This window comes from Orussus abietinus, unplaced genomic scaffold (genome assembly GCF_000612105.2).
Source record: "Orussus abietinus isolate OABI.00-Male unplaced genomic scaffold, Oabi_2.0 scaffold334, whole genome shotgun sequence".
NCBI classification, from domain to species: Eukaryota; Metazoa; Arthropoda; class Insecta; order Hymenoptera; family Orussidae; genus Orussus; species Orussus abietinus.
In genome coordinates, this window is record NW_019394528.1 from 50,255 (window position 1) to 78,171 (window position 27,917).

Genomic DNA, 27,917 nt, shown 5'->3' on the forward strand with positions numbered 1-27,917 from the left:
TCTTCTCACATTCGGTGCTTTTATTTGTTGCTCTTTCATTTTCTTTAAAATAGCATATTACCTTTCAAAAATATAATGATTGACAAACGATTTTTCTTATTTACAGTTCTCCTCCCTCCTGTCTAAGTTTCCAATAACTGAATGTTCGCTTATTTAAAAACAAATATAAGTCTACTCAAATATTTCAGATGCACAAGTTAAGTGAAGGAAATACAAATATTGTACATTTAGAACTTCATTAGAAACATATGAAACGATTACTGTAAGTGATGGTGTATTAACAGATAACCAGATTCAGATAACGAAGGTCTTGTTACTGTGTTCCATGTATGCGTGATAAGGCATTGTTGGACAATATTTGGTATCGATCAAAAGAAGTTGAATACTTTCAAGTTTTGTACCGTATAATGATTTAATGTATTCATGACAACCAAATCCTTGACGAATTTTTACTTTCTATTACGCTATAATACATGCACGAAAAATATTTTAAACTATATTATTGAGAAATTGAAAGCAAGCTCAAACAAAATCAGTCGTTCAAATTAGAAATATTCATTTCGAAAATAAAATGTTATCAACTTAAACAAGATAATATTTAAACAAAAGTACGGTTAGAAGTTAGAAAAATATTTCGCATTGCTGGGCAGGCCGGATTGAAAATCCAAACATGGATTTTCTATTGGAATTTACTTTCCATGTGGCCTGCAATTATGTACTTTTTAAAAATAAAATGTCTAGTTTTATATAAAACTTACAAGGATTCTTATAACCACTGATACAGTCCAAATATTATTTTCGATTGACTATAACGCAACGAAGGAAACAAATTCACACGTAGGTATTTTCTAAATTCTACATGTTTGCTAACTGAAATGAGTCAGTTAAAATTGAATACGGATTCATCTGTTGGTACAATTCAACAGTCTATTTGTTGGTGAACAGTCCGAGATGAGTCCAGATTGGGTTTTTCAATCACGAACTATATATTTATTATCTGGTGTGTTGAAAGTGTCGGAATATTACAAATTTATTTTTTAGTAAGTTCCATCAGAACAGGATAATGTAAATCTGGAGCGTATTCTGGATTATTGACGAGTTGATCAAGATGACATGACCACACTTCGGAGTCGTAACGTTCCTTTATTTTAACGATGAAGCCTCGTTTGATAGCAGCTTCTGTAAACTTTTGAAACGTTGTACCGCGTTTCGGTGCCATCACTAGAGCGATACCGTCATCGTCGAGCCATCCGTAAATCGTTTCGACAAGGTCAATTCTGGTGTCGTCGAAGAAAAGGCAATCGGCACTCAGAATGACGTTGTAGAGGCCTTCCGTCCTTCGTGACTCATCGCCGCTTTCCGTGGTCCAACACTGCGCAGAAGGAACCACGCTCAGCTTGCCACTTTATCTTATTATAACTTAAATAAAGTGTTATATTTCTCGTCATTACTTTTCGGTTGTACATGGTTATCAAACACGAAAAAAAATAAGAGGTCTTAACGGAATGTGAAAGTGGAATTCGAGGGGTCAATCTTTCATGAAACTTTTCTCCGAACTGGATGTACCGAATCGTTTCACACTTTACAGTGTGAATGTGGAAGCTATGTGGAAGGTCCTAACACCAGAGATATTTCATTTTTTCTAACAAATTTTTTAAAAATTGAAATTTCATGGGTATCAAGACCTTCTTTATAGTCTCCATAATCAAGTCGTGAAGTTCCATACAATTCGGAGAAAAGTTTCATAATCGAGACCTCTTCGACGTCACTGTCACATTACCTCAAGGAAATATGAAAGGGTCATTGTATATACATCAAAACGTGACAATATTTTTACAGCTTTCCTGCAAATTAGATGTACTGAATTATCTGAAACTTTCACACGTGATTATGGAGGCCCTAAGGAAGAACGCGATGCTCGGGAAATTACATTTTTTGAAAAAAATTTCTTTTTTGATTCTCGTTGAGATAAATACAATTTTTTTTGTTCGAAAAATGAAATTTCTCGAGCATCGCGTTCTTCCTTAGGGCCTCCATAATCTCGCGATGAAGTTTCAGATAATTCGGTACACTCAGTTTGGAGAAAAGTTTAATAAATATTTTGACTTTTTAGTATGTATATATGACACTTTCATAGCCCCTTAGAGTTACAGAAGCCTATCTGTTGGAAACTGTTTACGGTACGGTTAAAAACTGTCCCATTAACGGACTAATTCAGTTAATTTTCTTACATGAACAATTACCGAAAACATTTCTATAAGAGACAGCTGTAAGTGTAGCTGAAAATGTCTGCTAATATTAATAGTGATGAAACGGGTAGAATTAAAAGTATTACAAAATTGCAGGTGCAACGAGAAATATCTGGAGACATTACGGATAAGGTCTGCTCAGCATTTTCAGAAAATCGAGACGGTGGTACCTGGCTCTAAAATTTAGACGCAACCTTTTATTTATTTAAAGCGCCAGGGCTTGTGAATTATCCTAACGAATTATTCTAACCTCAAATTTGGAATCATTCGCGAACGAGTGCTAATCACCAATGAACGACTGCCATTCAGTCCCGCGAGGATCGCACAAGACCATTCCTGGTATGGTAGAGGCAGGGAGTTCGACTGAAGGTGATGTAAAAGTGACGTCAAAGAGTTGGTCATGAAATTTTTCTCCAAACTAGGTGTACTGAATCGATTCAAACATTACAATATAAATATGCAGGTTATAATGAAGGTCCAGAAACTCATAAAATTTCAATTTATATTTCATTGTTCATATTTTTAAAATTGGCTACAAAAATGAAATTTCATGAGTGTCAGGATCTTTATTATAGCCTCTACATTTACGTTGTAAAGTTTGAAACGTTTCGGTACACCCAATTCAGAGGAAAGTTTCATGAACGATTGACTCTTCAAATGCCACTTTCATATCCCCTTAAAGTGACATGAGAGATTCAGCCCACATACAGGATGTAACGGAATTAGTAGTCACAGTTTATACAGCGGTGTCCTTGTTGAAAAAGGAGTTGAAAAGTCCTGTACAATTTTTTCCTACGATGCATAAATTTCTTGTATTAACTGATTGAAGCACGGCGATTCAATCGCGTTCCCCAACGGAAGACATAGTGGAGAGGACGCCGGTAGGGCTGTGTTACGTCTCGGGTACGGAGTGGAAGGAATATTTTGTGATATAATATTCGTATGTGGAAGGGGAGGCGAGACCTAGCCCCCGCGCCCTCGGTGAAGTCGAAAGGAATTGTGGAAATGGAAATTTTGTGGGCCTCTCAGCGAATCCTATGCGGACTTGTTGATATTGATGGGGATGAACATTACGAAATAAAGAATCTGGGGTACAATTTACTTAGTTTATTGGATAAAAGTTATGAAAGATTTATAAAAAACAACAAATTAGGCGCGTCTGCATGTGTGTGTGCGTGTATATTTCTAAATACTTTAATTCGTTTTCTGGATTTGCTGTCCGTTTGCTGGCGTCGCACTAAGTTTGAGATGCGTGAGCGCGCGAAGTAAAAGTGACTCGAGTAGTCTCGAAAATTTGACTGAAGAATCTGGCGGATAAGTAATAATGTGTAAGTCTCGGAAATTGAACTGAATAACTATGAGTCCAAAACTTGACTGAAAAATCTAACGGAATAGGAAATACGTAATAAGCAAGAAGTAGTCTATAAGTTAAGTGACGCTCGCTGCTTGAATTCTAACTTACATAGGATTTCCACCTCCGACGTTTGACTCCCGAAATTCCGGCAGTGGGGCATGAAAATGACTTAAGTCCCCAATGGTGGGGCTTGGAAAGAATCTCCAATTGGAGGAAAGAGTTAAAACCATGTTTTAGGGAAAGGAGTAGGGTTAGGAAAAAATCTCTTATTGGAGGAAGGAGTTAAAGAATATGTTCTAGGGAGAGGAGTACGATTAGGAAAAATCTCCTGTTGGAGGAAGGGGTCGAAGAATATGTTTTTAGGGAATGTGGTTCGGAGCGAAGAATTTGGGAGAAGTGTCCTCCGGAGACGGAAGTTAATGTTTACTTTTCTGGGAATAGATTGTTAATGTCGCTGTTCTGCTGGAACTCACGAGCTCGCCCATGCAAGGGTGGTGTCCGTCGTCGCGGGGTCCCCTTTTCTTAAATATTTTGAATATTACGGGGAGCAGCTAGGCTCGAGGTCTTCGGGACCCCCGTTCGACTTATCTACTAATTACGTAGCGTGGCGACAGCCTGTCGCGAGAACTAAAATGGGGGGGCCCTCGGTTGTCTGGATTGAAAAGAACGAGTTTCAGACTCGATGAGTCTATTACTTTGGAGAAGAAAAATCTTGGGCCTTCCGGGCTAGTTCGATACGCGGGCCGATGCACGCGCAGGGAGCGTTACGTAGGACGTAACAGCTGCATTCGGCTGTCTGCGGGGTAGCAGCCGCAGCCGGAGTCCTCTCCGCTATGCCTTCCGTTGGAGAACGCAATTGATTGACTTGTGTCCCACACTTTTGTCAGTACTGAACATCATTTTTTGCAACATCATTGAGTTACACAACAATAAAACACAAAAAGTACGATGGGAAGTAAATTTGTTCAGTCCCACTTTTTTTCTTTTTTAGGATAATACATTGCTTTTTAAAATTTTGAAAATATGGCAAATTAAAAGAGCATCTATTTCATTTTGCATTGCCGTTTATATATTTTCTAATAAAATTGTTTGTCATTTGTCAATATACTTTCGATTGTTAAAATGACCTTCGGGACAAATTGACTTACTTCATGCGGGGCAAGTTGACCTACAAGCTCTTGGCGGTGCGTTGCTATTAGTTTTTTTGTCATCGCCTATGCTTTAACCCTTTCGCGCCGAGCGCCGCATATATGCGGCATCCACGCCACGACCTGTGGGTATGAGCGCCGCATAGATGCGGCATTGAAATGATGTGTATACAAGTGCCATCTGTAGTCGATGACAACATTTTTCGTTATCAGCTGAACATTTTATGTTGATTTTATTGACGTATTGGATTAATCACTTCTTAAAACTGTTCCTTGTTGAAACAACATCAAAACGTATTTCACAATAAACTTCAAACATCAAAACGATCGTTTACTGTTTTATATCAAATAATCTATCAAATCCATTTGACAGTAAAACGATTTTTCATATTAGGTTTTTACAGGAATTAGGAATAGATCGGCTTGAGGTATAATTCATAATCTCTTAAAAATTCGAATTTTTAAGTTAGGGTTTTGTTTAAAAATGTATTTACAAAAATAGTTTAGGCCCTTTCAGAATGAATACAAAGCATAAAAAAAGTATTATGTTTGAAACTGAGGGAACTGATTCAGAAAATGGAAATAATTTCCGCCGGTGTAAAAGACGACGAAGAAATATATGCAGCACATCAGAATCGGAAACAGAGTCAATTGAAGATAATGCCAAGGACACCCAGTGCAACATAACATGGACATCGAAAAATTTCATACCAAAGATCCATCAATTTTCCTCAAGAAATTCGGGACTGAAAAAGAAAATAGGAAGATCCTCGAAAATTATCGACTACTTTGAGCTATTCATTTATCAGGAACTTGTAGAATACATTGTAGATGAGACAAATTATTACTGGGCTCAGAAGAGCAATAACAACGAGGATACTAAAAAAACACGACACTAGACGAAATGTACTGTTTCTTTGCGTCATTACTCCTTGACATGTAACAAAAAACTAGCATTACACGAGTACTGGAGTACAGATAAATATTTACGCAGTAATATTTTCAATTAAATAATGACCAGAGATCGCTATCTTTGGATATTACAGATGATACATTTTACCCGTCGACAAGGGCGCGCTGATGATCGTCTATATAAAATAAGTGACCTGATAAACATGCTGCGAAAGTCATTCTGCGACACATTTAATCCCTATGAAAAGGTTTGCATTGATGAAAACTTAATGCTGTACAAAGGCCGCCTGTCTTTGAAGCAGTACATTCCCTCGAAAAGGAATCGATTTGATATAAAATCGTATATGCTCTGTGACTGCAAAACAGGTTATGTCCAAGACCTGATAGTTTAAGAAGGAAAGTCAACGATTACAGAAAGCGCAATCACCGGATTTGGAAAATCGGGTGCAATAGTTTTATCATTCTTGCAACCGTACTTAGGGAAAGGTCATACACTTTACACAGACTATTTTTATTCAAGTCCAGCGTTATTCAACTTTATATACGATAACTGTACCAATGCATGCGGCACTGTGAAAAAAAGACGACAGGGAATGCCGAAGATGGAAGAGCGATTGAAAAAAGGAGAGGCATGTTTTCGTACAGCAAAAAACTTGTTAGTGATGAAGTGGATGGATAAGAAGGAAGTTTATATGATTTCAACTATGCATACTGTATATTTTTAAGCAGTATCGAAATATGGAGGGGAACAGACTGTCCAGAAGCCTGTATACGTTATAGACTATAATAAGTCAATGGGCATAATGGACAAGGTGGACATGGTACTAACAATAAGAGCTGGGCGGCATGACCATATATGGCCATGGCAGCGAAACTGCAGACGCAGGGACATCAACCTTGGCAATTACAACCGGGAAAATCAACAGTCCATATCGAAAGCTGAAACGGGCAGGTTGGTCTCAGGGATAGGTTCACGAGCACCTCTTTACAAATAAACCTTTAGCTTAACTCACTATTCCGAGTACTAGTTATTTTCTGGCAACCACAACCCTCTCGACTCACCCCGACGCGGTTCCATCGCGCACCCACGAGTCGACAACATATTTTTTGTTAAAATGATTGTCAACCCAATCAACGTGCTAAATTTACTGTTAGTTTCATTTCAAACGCTAAATATAGCAGATACTTGAATAACGCAGCAAGAAATCGATTTAAAAAACAGCATACAAAAATTCTCCCTAACGTTATTAAAGAATTTAATGAGATTGAAATAATCGAAGATGAAACATTAGATTTTCAAGAACTTATAATGATTGTAAGGATTGCGGCCATTCGTAATCGACACGGCACTATATAATCGGGAAGGGAAGCGCTCGGTAGGGAGTATCCTCATATTAGCGAAATCGCGGAATTTATCTCTCTCGCCTCCTGGATCGCTGACCGCTCAACACCTGACCTGGCGATGACCAATGCCGGAGCCGAAGCTGAGGATCGCATGACGCCGATATCCGCCAAAGGTTCGACCTCCGACTGGGTCCCAAGGGGCCGACATACGACCAAGCAGAGCCACCAGGGGCCGATACCATGGCCACCGTCACCTGTTACGTCCCACGTAACGTCACCCCTCCAACTACATATATTAATTAAGTTAAGCGTCGTAATTATTACTTTTCTCAAATACTATGTTACTAATATCGTGTTATATCGTCCTCGCTCGTCTGTCAATTTTCTACCGAACACGTGTTGGCAACGTGCTCAAAATAGGTAACCGTCACCATGCGAAAGGTGATAAGAACGAGAATCCCTTGTTCTTAATTCTCTAGGACAACGATGACCCGGGCCAGTGGTAGCCCAACTTAGGGCTTCGAACCTACATTGTTAAAACAAGTAAGAAAACTCATAGAAGTGGATAATGTTAAGTTGAGGGCAGTGTCCTCCCTCTACGAAAATTTTGAGACAATGCAGTTTAGGAACAGTATAAAAAGGAACGCACCTATTATGCACACTTGTCCTTAGTGTTCAGTTGAGTTCAGTAACAGTTTATCGATAGACGACGAGCGTTTCGCAAAGTTCCAGTTTCTTTACAAGTACAAGCGAGGAAGAAAAATCAGTCTTATTATTCAAGGTACTATATTTTTTCTATGTTTTAAAAAATCAATCATTCACACTTATACGAACTTTTTCTTTTCTTCTCTCTTTTGAAAGGAGAAACAACAACAATATCCAATTCCTACTATTCCTTTCGATATAAGAGGGCGCGGGGCTTGGTCTAGCTTCCCCTCTAAATCTAACTCCTACTATCTCCTTGATATAAGAGGGCGCGGGGCTTGATCTACCTTCCCCTCTATATCTAACTCCTACTATCTCCTTGACATAAGAGGGCGCGGGGCTTGGCCTAGCTTCCCCTCTAAATCTAACTCCTACTATCTCCTTGATATAAGAGGGCGCGGGGCTTGGTCTAGCTTCCCCTCTTCATCTAACTCCTATCCTCCAATATAAAAAGGAAACCGGACCTTTGCCTGGTTTCCCCTCTAAACTTATCCCCATAGACATTCCCGAATCTAGCGACTATAACGCCCAGGCGTTGGTACCAGGGGACCCCAGAAACTCCAAGCCAATTGTTATAACCATAGAATGAAATAAAATCATCTTTATCTACTTCATAAAAATAATCAATTCATTTCTTCCCTCCCAGACGTAACACACCTCCACGGGATTCTCCGAAATCGGCAAGTCCGCTAACATCCGACCAACCCATTCGCGACTCCCCCAAACGACCCACCAACAGGCCGCATTTTCTTGTAATAAATCGACTGACTTCGATAAGTATATTGGCGTATTTTAGTTCGTTAGAACCCTAAACATTACAAACTGTATAAAAATGTTGAAAAGCAAATTATTGAAGATAATGGAAAAATTTGGATTACCGACGGAGATTTACAACAATGCACGTCAGATGATGAAGGATTAAATTATGGCTATAAGACCAGAGTTGTAAAATTCTGGAGTAGTGAAATAACAAGAAATCTGGTTCTAAAAACGGTTCAAAACAGATTTCGGAATGTTCAGTCTATAACGCAATTAAAACGTTGGGCGCATATATTAAATAAAGAAGGTACCGACCGAGAAAAAATTGGAAGAATTCATTTTTATGTTCTTCAAAATTTTAAAACTGCGGTGGAATCTGGTCTTATAATTTATGACATAGTGTTATCGAAGTGGGCTTTACAAGCTCAAAAAGAAATTGGACATGAAAGTTTTCGTTTTAAAGCCTCAAAATATTGGGTAAATAATCTTAAAAAAGCTCACAGAATTGTAAGTAGGAGGATAAATAAATTTATTACAAAAAAAAACTTTAGAAGACGCGGAATACTTGATGAAAACCGCTCATGATTTCACTGATGACATGAAACAGCTAATTTATGAAAAAGGAATAGAAAATGTTTTTAATTCTGATTAAAGTGGGTTTTCGTTATAAATACATTCTGGACGAACACTAGCAGTTGAAGGAGAAAACCAAATTCAATACTTGGTACAATCAGTTGCTTTTACCACACATAGTTACACAATTCAGCCACTAATTTCAGGTGATTGTAAATTTCTATAGCCGCTTTATATTGTTCTTAAGGAAGAAAGCGATGAATTCGATCCAATAGTACAAGAAACATTATTCAGGCCTAATAATGTATATGTTACCGTTTCTAAATCTGGAAAATTAACATCAGGTACTGAAAAATTGTCAAAATTTGAACTGTATACAGCACTCGCACTGGTATACTACATTATCTTTAAAAATATGTATTGTGACGTGGTGAATTTCCCCCACACGTCACAAGGGGTGTATGTAAAGCCGGAGTGCGGAGGGGTCCCCTTGGTAATCATTAGGTTAAGACTGGAAATAAGAAAATGATGGAAAAGGTGGCAATAGGACATTAGGTACGGGGACACTGCGCGTCGGCTGAGGAGCACCGACGGTTGAACGATCCCAAGGAGACGCGTGAAGCGTCCCGCAAATAGGAGGATCTGCTGCCGGCCGGTGGCCGACCTAATTAGTCGGCCTAGTGACCCACTTCGGCGGGGCCAGCGGGCAGGTCGGCTCCCGGGCTTAGGTTCGGTGGAGCCCGCTAGGAGGACATCAAGGCGGGAGCGGAAGTCCGGTCAACGACACCGCCATTGCCAAGGGGACCAGCCACGAGTGAGGACCTCCCGGTGACAGCGGATTACACACTCGGATCCGTCCCGATCAGGACCGTCCCGTCTCGTCCCGTTCCGTCGCCTGCCGTCGTAAGGAGCCGTCCCGTTCCGCCGCCTGCTGTCGAAAGGAATCGTCCCGTCCCGAAGGGGGCCCACTGTCGAACAACCGCTGCACCGCCGTCACGTGGAGAGAGGTCCCGTCCCAAAACGACCGACGACCGATGAGCCCGAGCCTGCCCAGGGGGCCTCTTAAGTCGCGCCATTTTTAAATCCCGCCTATCGTGCCGCGAGTCATTCCCGTCATTTTCCGCGTCCGTCTCGTGCCAATTAATAAGTCTCGTTTGTAAGCCGGAATCCCGACGTCGGGCGGAGGGTGTCGACACCCCGGGTTTCGGTGCGTTCGGCCGACCGGCGACCGCGTGGCGGGCCGGGTTTGAGCCGCCAGTTTCATGCCGGGCGGCACCTTCCGGTCCGCACGGGCCGAAGGAGTTCGGGGTCGCGTACCGGGGTTAGCTTCCGTGCGAACGTCGGGAAGAGATCCTCGCCCGCCTATAGTTCCGAGCCCCGTACCGAGCGTGAGTTAGAGGCTGCATGCGTGCAGATCGCGGTGGGTGAGGATAGGGTGCCGACCGCGGGGCGGCGCCCTATCCTCACCCACCGCGACCTTTTCTTTTGCCGTTTCCGTGATTCCCGTCGCAAGCCGCAGGGCCTGAAGGGACACCTTCGCACTCGACGAGTACCGCGGCGAACACCTCGCCACTGCCGTGCCGCGAAGGGCGTAAGGTCCTCGCGAGGCTGAGTGGCCGGTTGGCTACGCCCGGGGGCCGGTACCAGCAGGCGGGGTCATCGTGCTCCAGGCTACCTGGTCCCGACAGCCTGAGGTGCGGGCGCGCACCTGGCGCCCTAAACAAATCGGGCTGTCGGAAGGGCCGAAGACCGGGCTCGACCCCTGGTCAGGACTTGATACCGGGCGTAGGACTATTTGACGGTCGGAAGGGTGAATCCCGTCGCAGTATACATAATTACAGTTCACTTTCAAACTTGGGTGAGAGATATACATTTTCCAAACGTTGGCGCCTGCACCATTTTATTACACGACTCATGGAGTATTCATTCCGTATAATTTTCAATGTAGAGGGTGACAAACTTCAACATAAGTATAAATATCGATAACATAACGCGTCAGCTTGTGTTACCACTTGAGTTTTCAAAATGACGTTATCACAAAAAATGGCATGGATGAATCCTATTTTATCGACATGGATTTCTCAGCGTCTTTCATATCGCCTTACTCTACATTTACTCATTACCCTTTTTCAGTCCCAAATTTTCGGACATCTCCGCGATATATCAAATAGTAAAACAACGATCCTTGGGTGCTGATCGGTTTGGTCGCTTGCCTGTAAGGGCATTGGGATGCACCCAGGGAAGGTCTAAAGTCGCTGCATTTATCATTTCCTGTGGGACGGACCTGTCCTTGGTTACCCGTCTAGGCCATTCTCCCATTGGCACCACAAGAAGAGAACTACGCCTTCGGGACCTTTCACTCTCCACTGGTTAATCCCTCGAGAACCAGCGTCTACTGGGAGAATGAAAATAGGATCTGAACAGACCCACGCTTAGGGGATTCACCACCAAAGTGGGGACGATGACTTCAACCGCTAGATGGCATTAGCATCGAATTCAGTGGGAGATAACCAAAACGTACTTTCTCGCTCGGAGGAGTGAGACGCGACGCGCAATGGTCGGTGTTAGGCGACTGTCATAAAATGGGTGCGTTGCCTTAGATATACATGGCGCTCACAACGGTGAGACGGCTCTGGACTAGGCGCAGAAGCGTGCGTTGACACATGCACGAACGCACCTGCCAGTTGGACGATCCGCCTTGATTCGGCAACGGTTGTTAAGGAGAGTTCCAATTACTCGCAAGGAACCCGAAAATCATGACAGGTGCTCCACAGAAACACCGATTGTGAACATATTTCTAAATCGATCGAGTACAACGAGTGCTCGTTTTAAAGATAAAATGTTGACGCGTGTTTACATGGCAGCGAGTTTCGCTGAAGCGACTCCTTCCTAGTTAAAAGAGCATTCAAATTATGTTGTTGCATTTTTTTTAGTTGGAAATGACCACTTATCGAAAATTGCTCCCATGTGAACACGAATCAACGTTTTATGTTTAATATAAGCACTCGTTGAACTCGGACGGTTGAAAAATACGTCGGAATCGTTGTCCCCTACGAAATCGCTGGAGTGGTGAACGCCCTTAAGATGATATGAAAGGCGCTGAGAAATTTAATCGAGGTCGGTAAATTAAAATTTATCTATACCCTTTTTGGTAGTAACGTCATTTTGAATACTCAAGTGGGAACATAAGCTGGCGCGTCCCATTACAGACATTTATGTTCATCTTGAAGTCTTTCACAGTCCACGTTAAGGTGAAGTAAAACCCCCTTCAAATTAGTCGATTCGAATACAACACTTCTTTTCAAGGATATTAGACCAAACTATCCGAAACTTTGACACGTCACTCCTGATCATTTAACAATTGTCCTGACACATTCAAAATTTGGGTTTTTCAAAAAAAATTTTTAACTCAGCCCAGACCAGAACCCAAATAGCATCCAGCTCTCATATTTCGACCAATATACAATTATCAAAGGCTCTGATATAAGAATCGAAAGGGTCAGGACAATTTTACGACAATCTAGAACACTCTGGTAATCGATAAACTCGCATTTGAACGGGATAAGGGCAAAAAAAGTGTTGTATGCGCTTCTATGCTAAAACGATGGTAATACGAGGTCTCGGAGTGAAAATTTAATTGACCTGAACATTACAGATGGAGCGGGGCGTTCCTCTGCAGTCATTTAGGGCCGCAGAAAGCATGAATCCAGAGGATTTCTGGAGTTTTACTTCGATTTCTTTATAATCATTGTATGAAAACGACAAGCGAAATATGCCATTTGGTACAATACCCAATATAATTTGACACAGCTGTCAATATAAAAACGAACGTCGGCAACGTAGGCATTTAGAAAAATCTTCTTTATCGACGTCGATCAAGTTCCTCGACGTGTTTCACTTCACCATAATAATTATACGAACTGAAGCGATCCATATGTCTTTTCAATAAAGTAATGATGAAGAGCGATGGAAAACTGTCGAAATCTTGTGAATTCATTATTCTAACGACTATTTGGCATTAACGTCGCCATGTGTGACGTTTAGCTGCAACTAGATTTTTGTTCTAAAAACACAGATTAGTCGCGAGACAAGCCAGCCTTCTCTTGCAATCATTGGTGAAAGTATTTTCCATATTTTCCCATCTGCCATTGTAATATTGCATTTCTACGGTATTCTATAGTGTTCCAGCTAGGTCCTGAAACTCTTCATTTTCGATTCTAAGCCTCCAAGAAGCGTAAAACAGCGAAAACGTGCACGGACCACGTTGGTTTTAGTCCACGAAAAATAAATACATTTTTGATAAAAATGAAATTTCGGGAGTTCCAGTTGTTACGTCCCGCGTAACGCTCCCTGCAGGTGCATCGGCTCGCTGGACTAGGACCGGGAGGCCCATGCTGTTCAAAAGGGACCATAACTTACATTTTTTGCTTAGCTTCAAATAGCCAATGGTCACTCTACCTCGATCCCCGCGGCTAATCGATCCAACCGTAAGATAATAAATAAGAGCGGGTTCTCGATAGTTTGGACCACACTCAATAAGTTAGGAAAAAGCACGCTCGCGATATCCGAAACCACGCCTGCAAGGGCGAGCTCATAAATTCCGGTGCAAAGGTGGCATTAGTAGTTTTTCTCAGAAAAGTAAAACTAGCCTTCCTCCCTTAAGGAAACTTCCTCAAATTCTTCCCTCCAATTTCCTCTGTCCAATGAGAGATTTTTCCAAACCCCGCTTCAACTCATCTCTCCTATCGGACGCTATTCCAAACCCCACTGCAACTCATTTTTCCAATGAGAAATTCTCTCCAAACCTCACTATCAGCTCATAAATTCCGGTGTAAAGGTGGCATTAGTAGTTTTTCTCAAAAAAGTAAAACTAACCTTCCTCCCTTAAGGAAACTTCCTCAAATTCTTCCCTCCAATTTCCTCTGTCCAATGAGAGATTTTTCCAAACCCCGCTTCAACTCATCTCTCCTATCGGACGCTATTCCAAACCCCACTGCAACTCATTTCTCCAATGAGAAATTCTCTCCGAACCCCACTATCAGGGACCAAGTAGGTTTTCTTGCCACTACCAGAATTTTGGGACTCAAACGTCGGGGGCGGAAAACATATGTAAGGTAGAACCTAAGCAGCGTAGTAGCTTTTTTTCTATTATCCATCTTCGACGTGAAATATTCAAAGTTCAACTACAACCTCTGTTTCGACTATCAAAGTATAATATTAAAAGTTCAAATACTTCTCGCAGTCACAATTCTTAGATCTCTGCGGAACTGCGCCATTTTGCGCGCTCGACACTGAGGAAAACAGCACCGCAGAATATCGTATCAAGGTATTTAGAATACTCACACCGCGAAACACACGCGCACTCGATCACAGTTTGTACCCTTCTACATTTGCAATTATCCAATAAACCAAGTTAATTGTACACTGGAAAATTTTGCTATAAAAATAGATGTAAAACGTGGGGCATGACTTACTTAATTACAGAAACAATTCTAAAACGAGAAATACCACACTAAAATATAAATACAGGGAGGGGGGAGGCGCGATACATCGATGGATTAGGTATATAAATTCGGAAATCAAATTTATTAATTCAAAACATGAATTCGGGACTGGTAAGTAATTATTTGGGAAATAAAAAAAGTGAAGATGAAAGATATACATCGTGACGTGGTCAATTATTGCCGCTTCACGACGGCCGCATACTTTATGCCGATGGTTCTGTAACGAGCCGTGTGCCTTGGACCAGGGCGTCCGAGGCCGAGCCACACGACTCGCACAGCATTACCGCCGGGCCCCGCAGTACGGCGCCCAGCCCCCGCGAGCGCGGCGTCGACGGGATGGTGAGCACCGCGGCTGCTACGCGGCGACCCACGGCTTCCGCTCTCTCGCAGGCGCCCGAGCCCCCTGAGCACTATAAGAGGTCCGGGAAAATAAAGCAAGGCAGAGTCGTAGGAAGGGAAGGAACGCGCCACCACATTGACTCTCAAAACCGATTCGCAGGACGAGACCTTGAATCACTGTAAGCGCGAATTTGCATCTCCAAAAACAATTCCGACAGAGACGACACGAACCAGACCTGTACCGTCGTGTCGCCTCTCCGACCCGGGAGTTTGAACAGTAGGATTAGAGTCATTACCATAATTAACTGATAAGCCATACTGTAAACCAATAGTACTTAACCGATATTTGTATCTTCTATTAACTAAGTAGAGATTCCGTGACAATTAGAATTAAGTACGATACTGTGTCTATCCGGTCTGCTTCCAACGTTTCGCTTTCAGACCTCAACCAACTGACGCCGACCGGCAACCGTCGACCGTCCAAGAATAAATATTGTTATCGTTACTAAACCTTGCAGACTTTGCTGCACTCAGATCTTACTCCTCAGGGATACTCAAACGCTCCGAGCGGGCCACTGTCGCGAGAGGAAACCTGAATGTGGACCGCAGCGCACGAGGACGCCACCTAACCCGCGCACCCCGTGTTCTATCGTTACAGTTGCTTTTTCGCGAATTACAGGATCCAAGGTCTGACGGTCGCCGACCCGGGGGAGAGGGAAAGCAAACCTATTATTAATTAATTTTAATTGCATCTTTTGTTGCAGGTTAATTTAACAATTCACGGGAACTCTCCCCAATTTTCTGTAAGGGAATTATCCATACATTTTCTGAGTTCCCGGGCGCGTTCTCGAGCACTCCCAGGAATGTTTGAAATGAATATTTGGCGAAGTGTTCGAGAGCTCGCAAAATTTCTGTAATGCATGGCGAGACTCCGGTCGTCAGGCCGAAGTATCAAACACCGTCGATATCTCGAAGGTCGTGCGCACGCGCTACCGCTCGTCGCCCCGGCTTCAAGAGCGAAGCCGTCGAAGAAGTCCGCGAGGAACAAGACGAAGACTGGCAACACCGACTGAGGTTCCACGGCCAGCCCGTCGGGCTCACTCGGAGGGTGGTGTGGGCCGCGTTATATCCCCTGGAGGCGTTGCCTCCGGGGGTGAGTCGTAGACGGGCGCTGGCGGCTCAGGTACGGCCGCCCGCAGGAGCCCCAGGATTACCCGGTCAGGAGGCGGGAGCTCCCGAGAGAACCCTGGCTGCCAACGACAGGGAGAGAATGGAACGCCATGCCCCAAGAAGGAGCACCGGCTTCCGGGCCAGGACCCGACCACATTCCAGCGGAGTACCCAGAGGGGACAATTTCGACCGCCGCGGACATCTCGGCGCGTCGGAGCCCGATGGACCACCGCTCGCGATGGCCGTGGCATCGCCGGCGTCTCGACGCGCGCAGGACTTGCGCCGTTACCCAGCAACCACGCTACCGCAACCCCCAGCCCCAGGAACTGGGCCAGCGCAACGCCGAGTCCCCCAAAATCGGGAAATTAAGGAGCGTCTCAACCAATTAACGGCGCCGATTAGGATTCGGGCTGGCCAGCCGAATCCCTACTTAGGACAGCGCACGAAGAGCTCCGATCTTCTCTGCCTTCAACCGTCGGACCGACCGGATCCACGCTTCAAGCAATTCTATTCAACCTGTGATTGTCTGAACCTTGTCTAATTGTCTTTCGTCGCCGAGAACCGAAGAACTTCCCGGTTCAGCAAGGGACTACAGCCGGGGGGCCGGCGATCGGCGGCGAATTATATGAACAAGAGTAACTGCCACGTGTCCGGTCGAGGACTCCCATCGTAGGGAGATTAGTTAGAATCACCAAGAAAATTTCGTGAAGCCGTAGGGTCCGGATAGTGTCGCGCCGGTGAGCGAAAGCGTACCACAGAGTCGGTCTTGAGAAGTCTCACACGGGCGATCTTCTGGTTTTCCCTAGTGGGGACTACGGCGGACGAAAATCGGGCTTTGGGTTAGCCTCTCGGGAAGCCACGGGACTCCTCGAGCGGACACAAAAGCAATTTTTCTTTTTGCGTCGTGTCCCATCATTTTCCAGGTCCCGGTAAGTTTGTGTCGCGCCATTTTCAGTAGGAGCGCATAATTACAAGTTTTCTATGGTTTGGCCGCGAAACTTCAGCGTTCTTTGTCTCCATTTATCCGATCCATTTTGATCCACTTTGATCCATTTATACGATCGGGAGAAGGTGACGAGCGATCGTGCGGGCGCTGCAGGCCCGGAACCTATCCCCCTCATTCATGTCATTTGTTGCAGCATATAGGTGCAATACACTGATAAATTAAACAAATGATTTCGGTAATCCAAATTGGTTAACTGGAGATTGAAACTTTTCTGTAATTGGTGAGACAAGTTTAGTTCAATCATTGAAAGGCAAATTGCTCGAAAAAATATTTTAATGTAATAATGATAACCTTTTATCGTTATTTTCATACGTAGACTCTGAAACTACAATGAAAAATACTAAATACCATTTGAAACACTCGACTTCCGGTACCGACATCTCATTTCCGTTCAGTACTGGAACTTGAAATTATCACTATTCGCCAGAGCATATCGAATTTATTTATCTGAATTTTGGGGGATTTTCATATAAACCATTCTTCTTCATTTTCATAGAAGTGAAAGAATGATCTGGGACACCTTGTATAAATTCATGTATAAATAAAATCCGTGGTTTATTAGGTAGTCGTAAATATGTTTCGTTTTCATATAATTCGATGAACAATGTAAACATTTTGTAAAAGGAAACAATACCACAAATACATTTTGTCTGATTTCAGTAGATTTATTTCGGTACAATCTGTACATAAATAGAATAATAAAAATAAAAATATAGACAATATAATGTGGAAAAAATAAACATTATAATCATAGAAAAGTTTGAAAAAATGTTAAGAAATGTTTGTAAATACATACAAACTTAAAAATAAATATAAAAGGTATCGAACACCGCGACTGCATAAGCTGCGGTTTGCTAAAGTCAAAAGAGTAGTGTAAGTTATGTAATGCTAGGAGGGAGGCAAGAGATGCAAATTTCTTTCGTACGCAACCGGAAAATTCATTTCATTTGCTATCTCTACGTGCCTAAGTGCCTGCAACTGTCGGAGAAATACATTTACACTCAAGCACCCACGATTAGGCAAAACTCATTCATGTAATGAAATCATTCAATAGAAAATAGGAAGATATACCTAGCTAACAGAGTGTGCTAACAGAAATAAAATATCAAGCGGTATAAACCTTTTCCAATATGTTCAATACCCTATTTGGTCAATGAACTAAACGTACATGTATTAAGACGCGATGTCTTCATTTAAGGGGTTACACCATAATAAATGTTGTAAAAATATAATTTTCTTTTACAAACAATCGATTTTAAAAGAAAATTCTCACTGTTCAATGGATTTAGATTAAACGTAAATATCAATTTTTCTTACATCTTATAGACTAAATAAAAAAAAAAAAACTAAATGCATTACTCTTGTTACGTAGGCACCCTCCGTACCCTAACCTAAGTAAAAAGCGGTTTTCCGATCTCCGGAAGCTAGCCATGGAAATCCGAGTACGGAAAAGCGATTAGGAAACTCGTGCGAAAGGATCCAACACTAAATCACCTGACACGACAAGTTCATTGGCCAAGACGACTCCAAAAGTTATCGATCGACTCGAGGCGAATAACCTGATGACCACACAACGCGTCAGCACGACCCAGAAGCGCCACCCTCACCTGAGCCCTATGACCTCCCACCAATTGGAATACCCTGCCAATAAAACCAGTCTTCGGCTCGGGGCGGTATGTCATTGAGTCAGTCCAGTTAATTTCGTCAAGTTAAGTCAACGTCGACGTTTGTCGACAATCTCGAGTGGAGCTCCTGGTCCTCGGTACTCTGTTCCTAGCGAGTCAGAGACCGAGACCGGAGGACTCCCTGTCGAAGACCATCTATCCTGCGAGCCGCAGTAGTGCCACCCGGTACTCTGGCGATCCCAACGCACTGAGTCAGGAACAGACAGCGGCACTGCGACTGCCGTTGGACGGGAGGCTTCTAGACCTCCAACCCTAGGTCACGCCACGGGTCGAAGATGTCCACGCGCAGTCATCCGGCTGGGTCGACCAAAAGAGAGTGCCACCGAATTCGGCCGCTGACCAAGCCACGTAGAGGATCCTTCGCAAACTCGACTCATCTCCATTTTTCACTCTAGTTTACTTCTTAACCTCTCATTTCCGATCAAACCGAATTCTAACCGTTATCGCGATTTCCATACCTTGCTCCGGTTAACCGGATAGATTAAGACCTCATTAAATTCCTTCGAACAGTTGAGCTCGAAATCTCAGCATCGAGAGATAAATTAGAGTCATGCGTAGACCGCCATTAAACAGCAAAGAATTCCCGTGTCAGCACTCCGGCGATCAGTAACCTGCCGCCGCTAAAGCCCGCTATCGCAACATCCGAACCGCCGCGACGCGGAAGTATAATAACCCAGAGAAAATTAGGTCAAGGCACCTCGCGTGCCCCTCCCAGCTGATTATAACCTAAACCTCACGAACGAATAAATGTAACCATCATAGCACACTAGCCCACATTGCCATTCATTCAACCCCCCTTTTCAGTCCTCACTTCCCTAGATCCTCCTAGAGGAATTGATCTAGCTGCTCGGATCAATCTCCTCGCAAGATTAGAATACTCGTTATGCGCAAAATTCAGGTAATTCCTACCCGAATCTCCCCGGCCTTGCGTTCGCTCGGCCGCTATGTAACACTCTAAAAACACCATTTTTAATGTCAGTAGAGTCGACCTCACTTATAATTTCTATCCGGCTTACTTGAAACGTTCAAATGATCTTTCTTTTTAAATTATCTGGGTTGGTACAAAGTAGTTTCGCGATATATTTAAAACTGCGTTTGTTGTAGATATGTTTATACAAGATTCTTTTGAAAATAAATGAAATTTTTCGTTTAATCTCATCTTGTGCCTATAAAAATCAATATTTTAAAATATCCTTGTTAAGGTGAAGTGAAACACGTCGAGAAACTTGATCGACGTCGGTAAAAAAGATTTTTCTAAATTCCTGCATTACTGACGTTCGTATTTATATTGACAGCTTTGTCGAATTGTATTGGGTACTGTACTAAGTGACATACTCCAAATGTCGTGTACGTACAACAATTATAAAGAAATCTAAGTAAAATTCCAGAAATCCTTTGGGTTCATGGTATGTGAACCCCTAATTGACTGCAGAGTGGCACCCTGCGCCATCTGAATTCCGCGTCTAAATTTTCTCCATCAATCATCTCCATCCTCATCCAAGATCTCGTATTACCATCGTTTTAGCATAGCAGTGCATAATATACTTTTTAGCCGTAATCCCGTTCAAATGCAAGATTATTACCAGAGTGTTCTAAATTGTCGTACAACTGTCCTGACATTTTCGTTTTTTATATAAGAGCCTTCAGTAATTGTACATTGACCGAAATATTAGAGCTCTACGCCATTTTGGTTCTAGTCTGGACTAAGTTAAAACATTTTCTTCAAAGATTCAAATTTTGAAAGTGTCAGAATAAATCCTTGGTGCTCTCAAGTCATGTGTCAAAATTTCAGTCAGTTCTATCCAATACCCTTTAAAAAAAGTGTTTTATTCGAATTGACTGATTTGAGGGGGGTTTCACTTTACGCTATCGATCTTGCAAATGCTATACAGGGTGTAACATAACTCGTAGTCCCGGTTCATAGAGCGCTAGCCTTGTTGAAAATGGAGTCGAAACGTCGTATAAAATTCTTTCCTACAATGCATTAATTTCCTGTAATAATTAAGTGAAACACAGCCAATCAATCGCGTTTCCGAACAGCAGGTGTTTTATCCAGATGTTTTTTACACCGTGAGGTTCCATATTATCGAATGCGAATATAAACCTCGCGGTATAATTTTTACTCCCTATATATTTATCACCGAAGGACGCCTCCACTCGCCCCAGCGAGTGGCTTGTTTTATTACCGTAGTAAAGGTTTGTAAATAAATTTGGCCTTTCTCGTTTTTCTGATCGAGTACGACGCCTCTATCCATTTGCTTTACCCGCTACAACAGGCATTGCGGAAAGGACGACGGTAAGGCTTGTAACGGGGCGAATTGGGAGCGCCTGCGCGATACCGAAATCGACGCGTGCGCAATAACCAAAGAATTAGGCGGTGCGAAAAGGCCGAGAAGTAGGAAGAGGCCCAGAAGTAGGGAGAGACCGCGAGACTCCGAGTCAAAGTATAAAAGACTGTTCGAGCCGAATGAACAAGGGTTCAATCGAGAACGAATTTCTTTATCTCAGATAGCAATTATCATGTCACGTGTGGTTTTCAAGCCAATACGTAAATTTCAATTATTTATTGCAAATACGGACTAATCCATAATGTAATAATTATAACGCTAGAATCATTTGGAATGCTCTATGCAACGGTCTGGGCGTTCTATTTCTTCCGTATTTTCAAGTTCCGTTTATTCTTTCTCGTGTCTCTCATGTCATATAGCACCATTGATTCAGTCACGTATTATGCTCATAATTTAAACGGATGTCTAAACAGAAACTCTAGCGCTTCGCTCTCTTATCTACTACCGCGGTCCTTTAGCCCATGATTCGTTTACTTCTAGTCCTATAGCCCATTTTTGTTATTCCCCACCTAAGCCTTCTTAAACAACATTAACTTTTCCCCTTCTCAGTCCTCATGAACCAATCACTTTCGATTATCGATCCCACTTTAATTTCTCTACGCCTATCAGTAAACGCTTTGTAAAAAACTCCGCCCTAGAGGACAACATCCGAAAGCGCTCTGGATCAAAGTTCCTCTGGGCATCAAGAGAATCAAATCTTCCACCGCGAGAGACGGACAACTCCTGCTATCAGAGACAATCAAGTCTCACCGCGACTCCAAATAGTCACCAGCGAACTTGTACCGTGCGACCGCCGCCGATCATAGTGTCATATTTTACAATTGTTATCGGACTTACTCATTATTGTTAATAAACTGTTTCTGTTACGAATTCAAGTCATGTGCCCGAACTCATAAAACCGACCTGACTCGAGATTTCGTCGAGAATTAATCAGTCCTCAAAATTTGGCTCTCACATCCAGTGCAACCCGCGTTCAGACTTTCTTTCGAACATCCGCAACATCATTTTCTGGTCCTTTGAGCCGGGTCGTGGAGCGGAACGTAACAAAAACACTAACAAAGACAGATTAGATTTGATTTTCAATAGGAATAGACATACCAGAATTCGAATAGCACTAGGAGAAATTCAAGTCCCTAAATTGGACAAGAGTTAGAAGCGCGAGCAGATAGAGGAAAAACCGGAGTAAGTCGGAATCCGACGATCTTTTATGAAATAAAATTCACAGAGAGGAAAAATTCTAAAATAAATCCCAAAACCAGCGATCTCTGCCATTGTTGTAGCCATCGCATCCCTAATTCTTAGTCCTTTTAAACACAATCCTGGGACTGTGCTATTGCAGCATCTCCCAAAAATACGAAAATTAGAACGTGAAAATAAGAAGAAAAGAGCCATACATGACAGAAATCAATCGAAGCAGATTGAGATGAAAAGAGTAGAAAGGAAGTGTAGATCCGTACCTTCGGCCTTGTCAATGCGACAACTCTGAAGCAGGAACTAACACTATTTTCAATTGTGAAAGACAGCTCGGACTCTATCATTGTGATTGCCTCCGATCTGCCCAGCTTTCCCAGTTGAATAAAAGAATCGCGGTACGAAGAAGTGAATAAAAACCTACGACAAAACATCCTACCAAACCTAAAAAACCGTAAGCCAGTGAATATCCGAAGCAAGATAACCCAAGTTAAGTTGAGACTAAACCTGTAGAGCAGTGCTCCAGGAATCTAATAAATTAATTCAACTCAATTTGAGAATTGAACAAAATAAGAAATTACGGGATTAACGGGATTCCGAAATACGAAGGAAACCAACTCATTTGCACCCACACCTTGAATCCTTTTTATCCGGATTCGATGATGAGCAGTTGGCGTACTCTTGTGAGATAAATCGTCAATCTGAGAGCTCAATTCCTATCCAACTTAAATCCATCTCAACAGTGAAAACGATTAGATAATCCGTAATCAAAGGTGATTAAGAATCTTGGAGCGTTCGAGATATCGAAACACGAACTCGATTCGGAACTTCGGCCTCGATCAGCTGAGCGAGCGAAGCCTAGACGCATAAGAAACCGAAACATTGTCTGCGCGGCACGAGACGTCGCGATCCTTCTCTAATTCGCACGCCTGCTTCTCTCTTACTCGGGTCTTCGCACCTCGGAAATCGGTGATTTAATTTTCCCGGAAAATTCTGAAGCGGCTCGGACTCACGACAGTGTGGAAAAGACGGTGCATATTGCACGGCCTAATCCGTACTATTACAGGCTACTACGCCGCAGACAGCCGAACGCAGCTCTATCAGCGTTCTCTCCGCTATGCGTTCCGTAGGGGAACGTGATTGATTGGCTGTACTTCTATTAGTTATTACAGGGAATTTATGCACTGTAGGAAAAAATAGTACAGGACTTTTCGACTCCTTTTTAAACAAGGATAGCACTGTATAAACCGTGAAGAGTTCTATTACACCCTGTATAGAAACATGATATTTTTGTTTTTCCGTTCCACCTTAAAGAGTGGCCCGTAATCGGCGCACAGTGGCGAAAATGACGAAAAAGCTGGCTAAAATATGAAAAAAGAAATTCGGATTTTAGGATTATTGATTGCCAGATTGGGCAGAGGGCTGATTCGGACATTTATCGCCAAAAGGACGGAAGCGTAATTATTACGTACGGTTCTGTAAGTCGATCTAAAAATGACATTCCTACGAATTACTGGAATCGGTCACTAAGAAGGAAGATTTTACCGAGTTTAAGGGTGATTTTTTTAAGGAAATATATCTTCCCAATTCTGTAAATTGTAGGATATTTTAAGACTTTGACAGTTTATTTTACATAGGTTCAAAAATTTTAAATATTGCATGAAATTATTCTTTTTCTCCAATGAGATATTCTTACACTTTATTTTCAATTACTGAAATAGTTATGAATCTCGTAATATTCCGCGGTGTTTCAAATGAGAATCGTTAGCTTGTACTATTGTTCGTTGAAATTAAAAAGAATTGGCTGCTGATATCTGGCGTTCTACTTGTACGAGTAGAGAGAAGTAAGATATCTTCATAATGCACATTGTTGGTTCCATGATTGGACTTCTGAAAGAGCAAGAAATTATTCCTAATTAAAGATCTTCTTTTACTATATGTATGTTCTTTTTTGTACTTCTTATGTTTCATGCGCGCACAGTTTTACATTTAGCAATGTAGTTTTAGAACTAAAAAATGTGCAAAATAGCTGTAAAATAAGTAATTAAAAAAATTAAAAGAATTTTACTGTAAATATGCATACATTTCGTTAGTGCATTCTTCTTTGTTTTATTTTAAACATTTTTTGTAATTTTTTCTTCTGAAGAATTAAAAACGGAAGGTAAAAGTGATGAAATATAATATTAGAATGCAACAATTTCACATTCTGGCAAACAAATACTTTTAATCAACTTTTTTGCCATTTTCGCCACTGTGCGACGTCACCACAACGAGGGTTGCCCGAAGTAGTATTAACGAAAAAACTCCTCTACAGCCGTCACCTTGTGTTTAAAAAAAGATATTAACATGTCCTTTTATCCTGGTATAGCAAAAATCCATCGAGAAGAATTGAATTTAATTTTGCTTATTTTCGTCAAAAATTGCAAAACGTCGTAATAATTTTCAGACACTCATTATGGCGTAACCTCGTAAGATGAAATGAAACTCATCAAGAAACTTAAGGTGAAGTGAAACCCCCTTCAAATCAGTCGATTCGAATACAACACTTTTTTTTTCAGGATATTGCACCAAACTGTCCGAAACTTTGACACATGACTCGTGATCATCTAGGAATTCTCCTGATACATTCATAATTTGGATTTTTGGAAAAAAATGTTTAATTCAGCCCAGACCAGAACCAAAATGGCGTCGAGCTCTCATATTTCGATCAATATACAATTACCGAAGGCTCTGATATAAGAAACGAAAGGGTCAGGACAATTTTACGACAATTTAGAACACTCTGGTAATCGATAAACTCGCATTTGAACGGGATAAATGCAAAAAAAGTATTGTATGCGCTTCTATGCTAAAACGATGGGAATACTAGGTCTCGGAGTGCAAATTTAATTGACCTGGAAATCACAGATGGCGCAGGGGGTCCCTCTGCAGTCAATTATGGCCTCAGAAAGCATGAATCCAGAGGGTTTCTGGAGTTTTCCTTCGATTTTTTTTATAGTTATTGTACGAAAACGACAGGTGGAGTATGTCATTTAGTGCAAGACCCAATATAATTCGACATAGCTGTCAATAAAAACGAACATCGGGAACGTAGATATTTAGAAAAATCTTCTTTATCGACATCGATCAAGTTCTTCGACGTGTTTCACTTCACCTTAATTGTTGTCGGTAACACCAATTTCTTCTACGAACATACTATCTGGAACAGCGTTCTACGATACCGACGTTCATATCTACATCCACAGCTGTGCAGTATTACATTAAGTATTTTTTGCAACGGCATACGCTATGTCATTTCAGTACAATGATTATAAATTGATCGATAAATAACCAGGAAATCTCCTGAATTTATAATTTCCGATACTCTAATCGATGGTAGGACGCCAACCTGTTGAACGTCATCTGTTGAATTCACTGAGAACTAAATTTTCTCTCCAAGATCTCGCGCAGTACACGTTTTACCTTCATCTTAGCACAGACGCTTGTACGACAATTCTTTTGCCTTTATCACATTCGAATGTACGTTCTCGATTATTAACCCTTTCGTTACCTTGGACGACATATCTCGCGACCAAATACTGGCCGATTAACGCTTTTGACGAGATATCTCGCGATCCGGTNGAGATATCTCGTCAAAAGCGTTGATCGGCCAGTATCGGGTCGCGAGATATCTCGTCAAAAACGTTAATCGGCCAGCATTGGGTCGCGAGATATCTCGTTCAAGGTAACGAAAGGGTTAAGGGCTAGCCTATAGAGGGTATAACAGAACTCGTAGTTACGGTTTATACAGCGCTAACCTTATTGAAAAAGGAATCGAAAAGTCCTGTACTGCTTCGTCCTATAGAGCATAACTTTTGCGTAACAACTAAATGAGGCACAGCCGATTAATCGCGTTCTCGAATAGAAGGCATATTGGAGAGGACATCTTACGGCTGTTACGCTGCAGATAGTCAAACGCAGCCCTACCGGCGTTTTCTCCGCAATGCGTCCCATAGGGGAACGCCATTGATTGACTGTATTTCAATTAGTTATTACAGGAAATTAGAGTATAAAAAATCACAAATCTACTGCATTTCGACAATTTTACATCGATTTCTTTAGCATTGCTTTACCGAAATGAGATATCGCTTCATTTCGTATAATTCTCAACGTAGATTAACAGACTTCAACATAAATATAAATGTCGGTAAAGTGGCGCGCCGGCTTATGTTATCACTTGAGTGTCCAAAATGGCATTACCATCAAAAAGGGTATAAATGGATTTTACTTCATCGGCGTCGATTAAATTTCTCAGAGCCTTTCACCCTACTTTAAATCGTTCTACATTAGTAACCGACGGTCCTGAGACCTCCGTTTGTAACATTACGGCCGTAATACGATTGTATATTGATGGAAATATGAAAGCATGACGCCATTTTTGTTCTGGTCTGGACTGAGTAAACAAGTTTCTCTGGTAACACAAATTTTGAAAGCGTCAGTATATTCCTCAGGTGCTCACAAGTTGTGTACTACAATTCCAGCTAATTCAGTGGAATACCCTTCAAAAAACGCGTTTTATTCGAATCGATTCGATTGAGACGGGCTTCACTTCACCTTAAAAAATTTAATAATATATTAGTCTTCTTATAGCAAAGTAAATAGCTCCATTTTTTTCATTAAATTTTAGTCGAATGGAAGTGTGCAGGCTTTATAACGGAAACAAGGAATCACCTGTGCACTCTTGTCACTATACTCAGTTTGTCTGAGTGCTCTGGCCGCTCTAGCCCACTGCACTACGCCACACTTGACGAAGTCCGCCATGTTGTTTCTAGCGACAATGCACCTGGTATTATCTACACTGGTGACATTGCCATCGGTCAAGGCAACACCGCTGGGATTACAATATTTAGCAGCAAAAATGCCAGCCAAACAGCTCATTCCACCACCAAGTTCCAACACCATCTTGTTTCTACAGATCCACTCGTTCTTCAGAAGATAATAGGCCAGGCACTCTTCGGATGGCCAGACGCAGACATTTCCGGTGTTATTGAATCCGATCAGTTCATTAGCCGTAAAGTTCTTATTAATTCGCCTGATCTGTACGTCGTAAAATTTGTCGTTGATCACCGTGGAATACTCGCACCACGTGGACCCCGGATCGGTGACCACGTTCACTAGGACTAATGGGGAGACCAAACCGAAAGTAGTAAATCGACGTATGGATATATCATCCTTGGTCTGGCTCATCAGCCGTGGGGAACAGGTGAGAGCTTTTGCCAGAAGACGCCATCTTCTTAATGCCGTGTTGTCGTTGACGTTTCTTATTCGCTTTACGTTCATCAGCTCATCCTTCTGACTTAGAATTTCCTTCGACATTATTACCGAGAAATTACTCATCTGGAAATTCTTCTTAAATGTCGTATACTGGTTCTTCTGAAGAAAGAACAAACCCAAAAATTACGATCTACTCATGGTGATATGAAAGTGACACTCTACATTTATAAAACTTTTCTCCAAACTGGCTGCACCGGATCACTTGAAACTTCAGCACATGATTATGGAGGTCCTAAGGAAGAAAGTGGTGCCCATGGAATTAAAAAAAAAACAATGTACGAGTGGTTCTAGTCTGAGATAGACTATTTTTTTTTATT

At 42.0% G+C, this 27,917-nt stretch overlaps 1 protein-coding gene across 1 annotated transcript; it reads right to left on the bottom strand.

Moving 5' to 3' along the window:
• LOC111673840 (calmodulin-lysine N-methyltransferase) lies at nt 1–27,695 on the bottom strand. The gene is made up of 2 exons (XM_023432632.1): nt 26,998–27,695; nt 1–1,372 (listed from the first exon to the last, which is right to left on the bottom strand). The coding sequence occupies exons 1-2, from the start codon at nt 27,661–27,663 to the stop codon at nt 1,031–1,033; spliced, it is 1,008 nt and encodes a 335-aa protein (XP_023288400.1). The 5' UTR covers nt 27,664–27,695; the 3' UTR covers nt 1–1,030.
• Between the last annotated feature and the right edge of the window lie 222 nt (nt 27,696–27,917).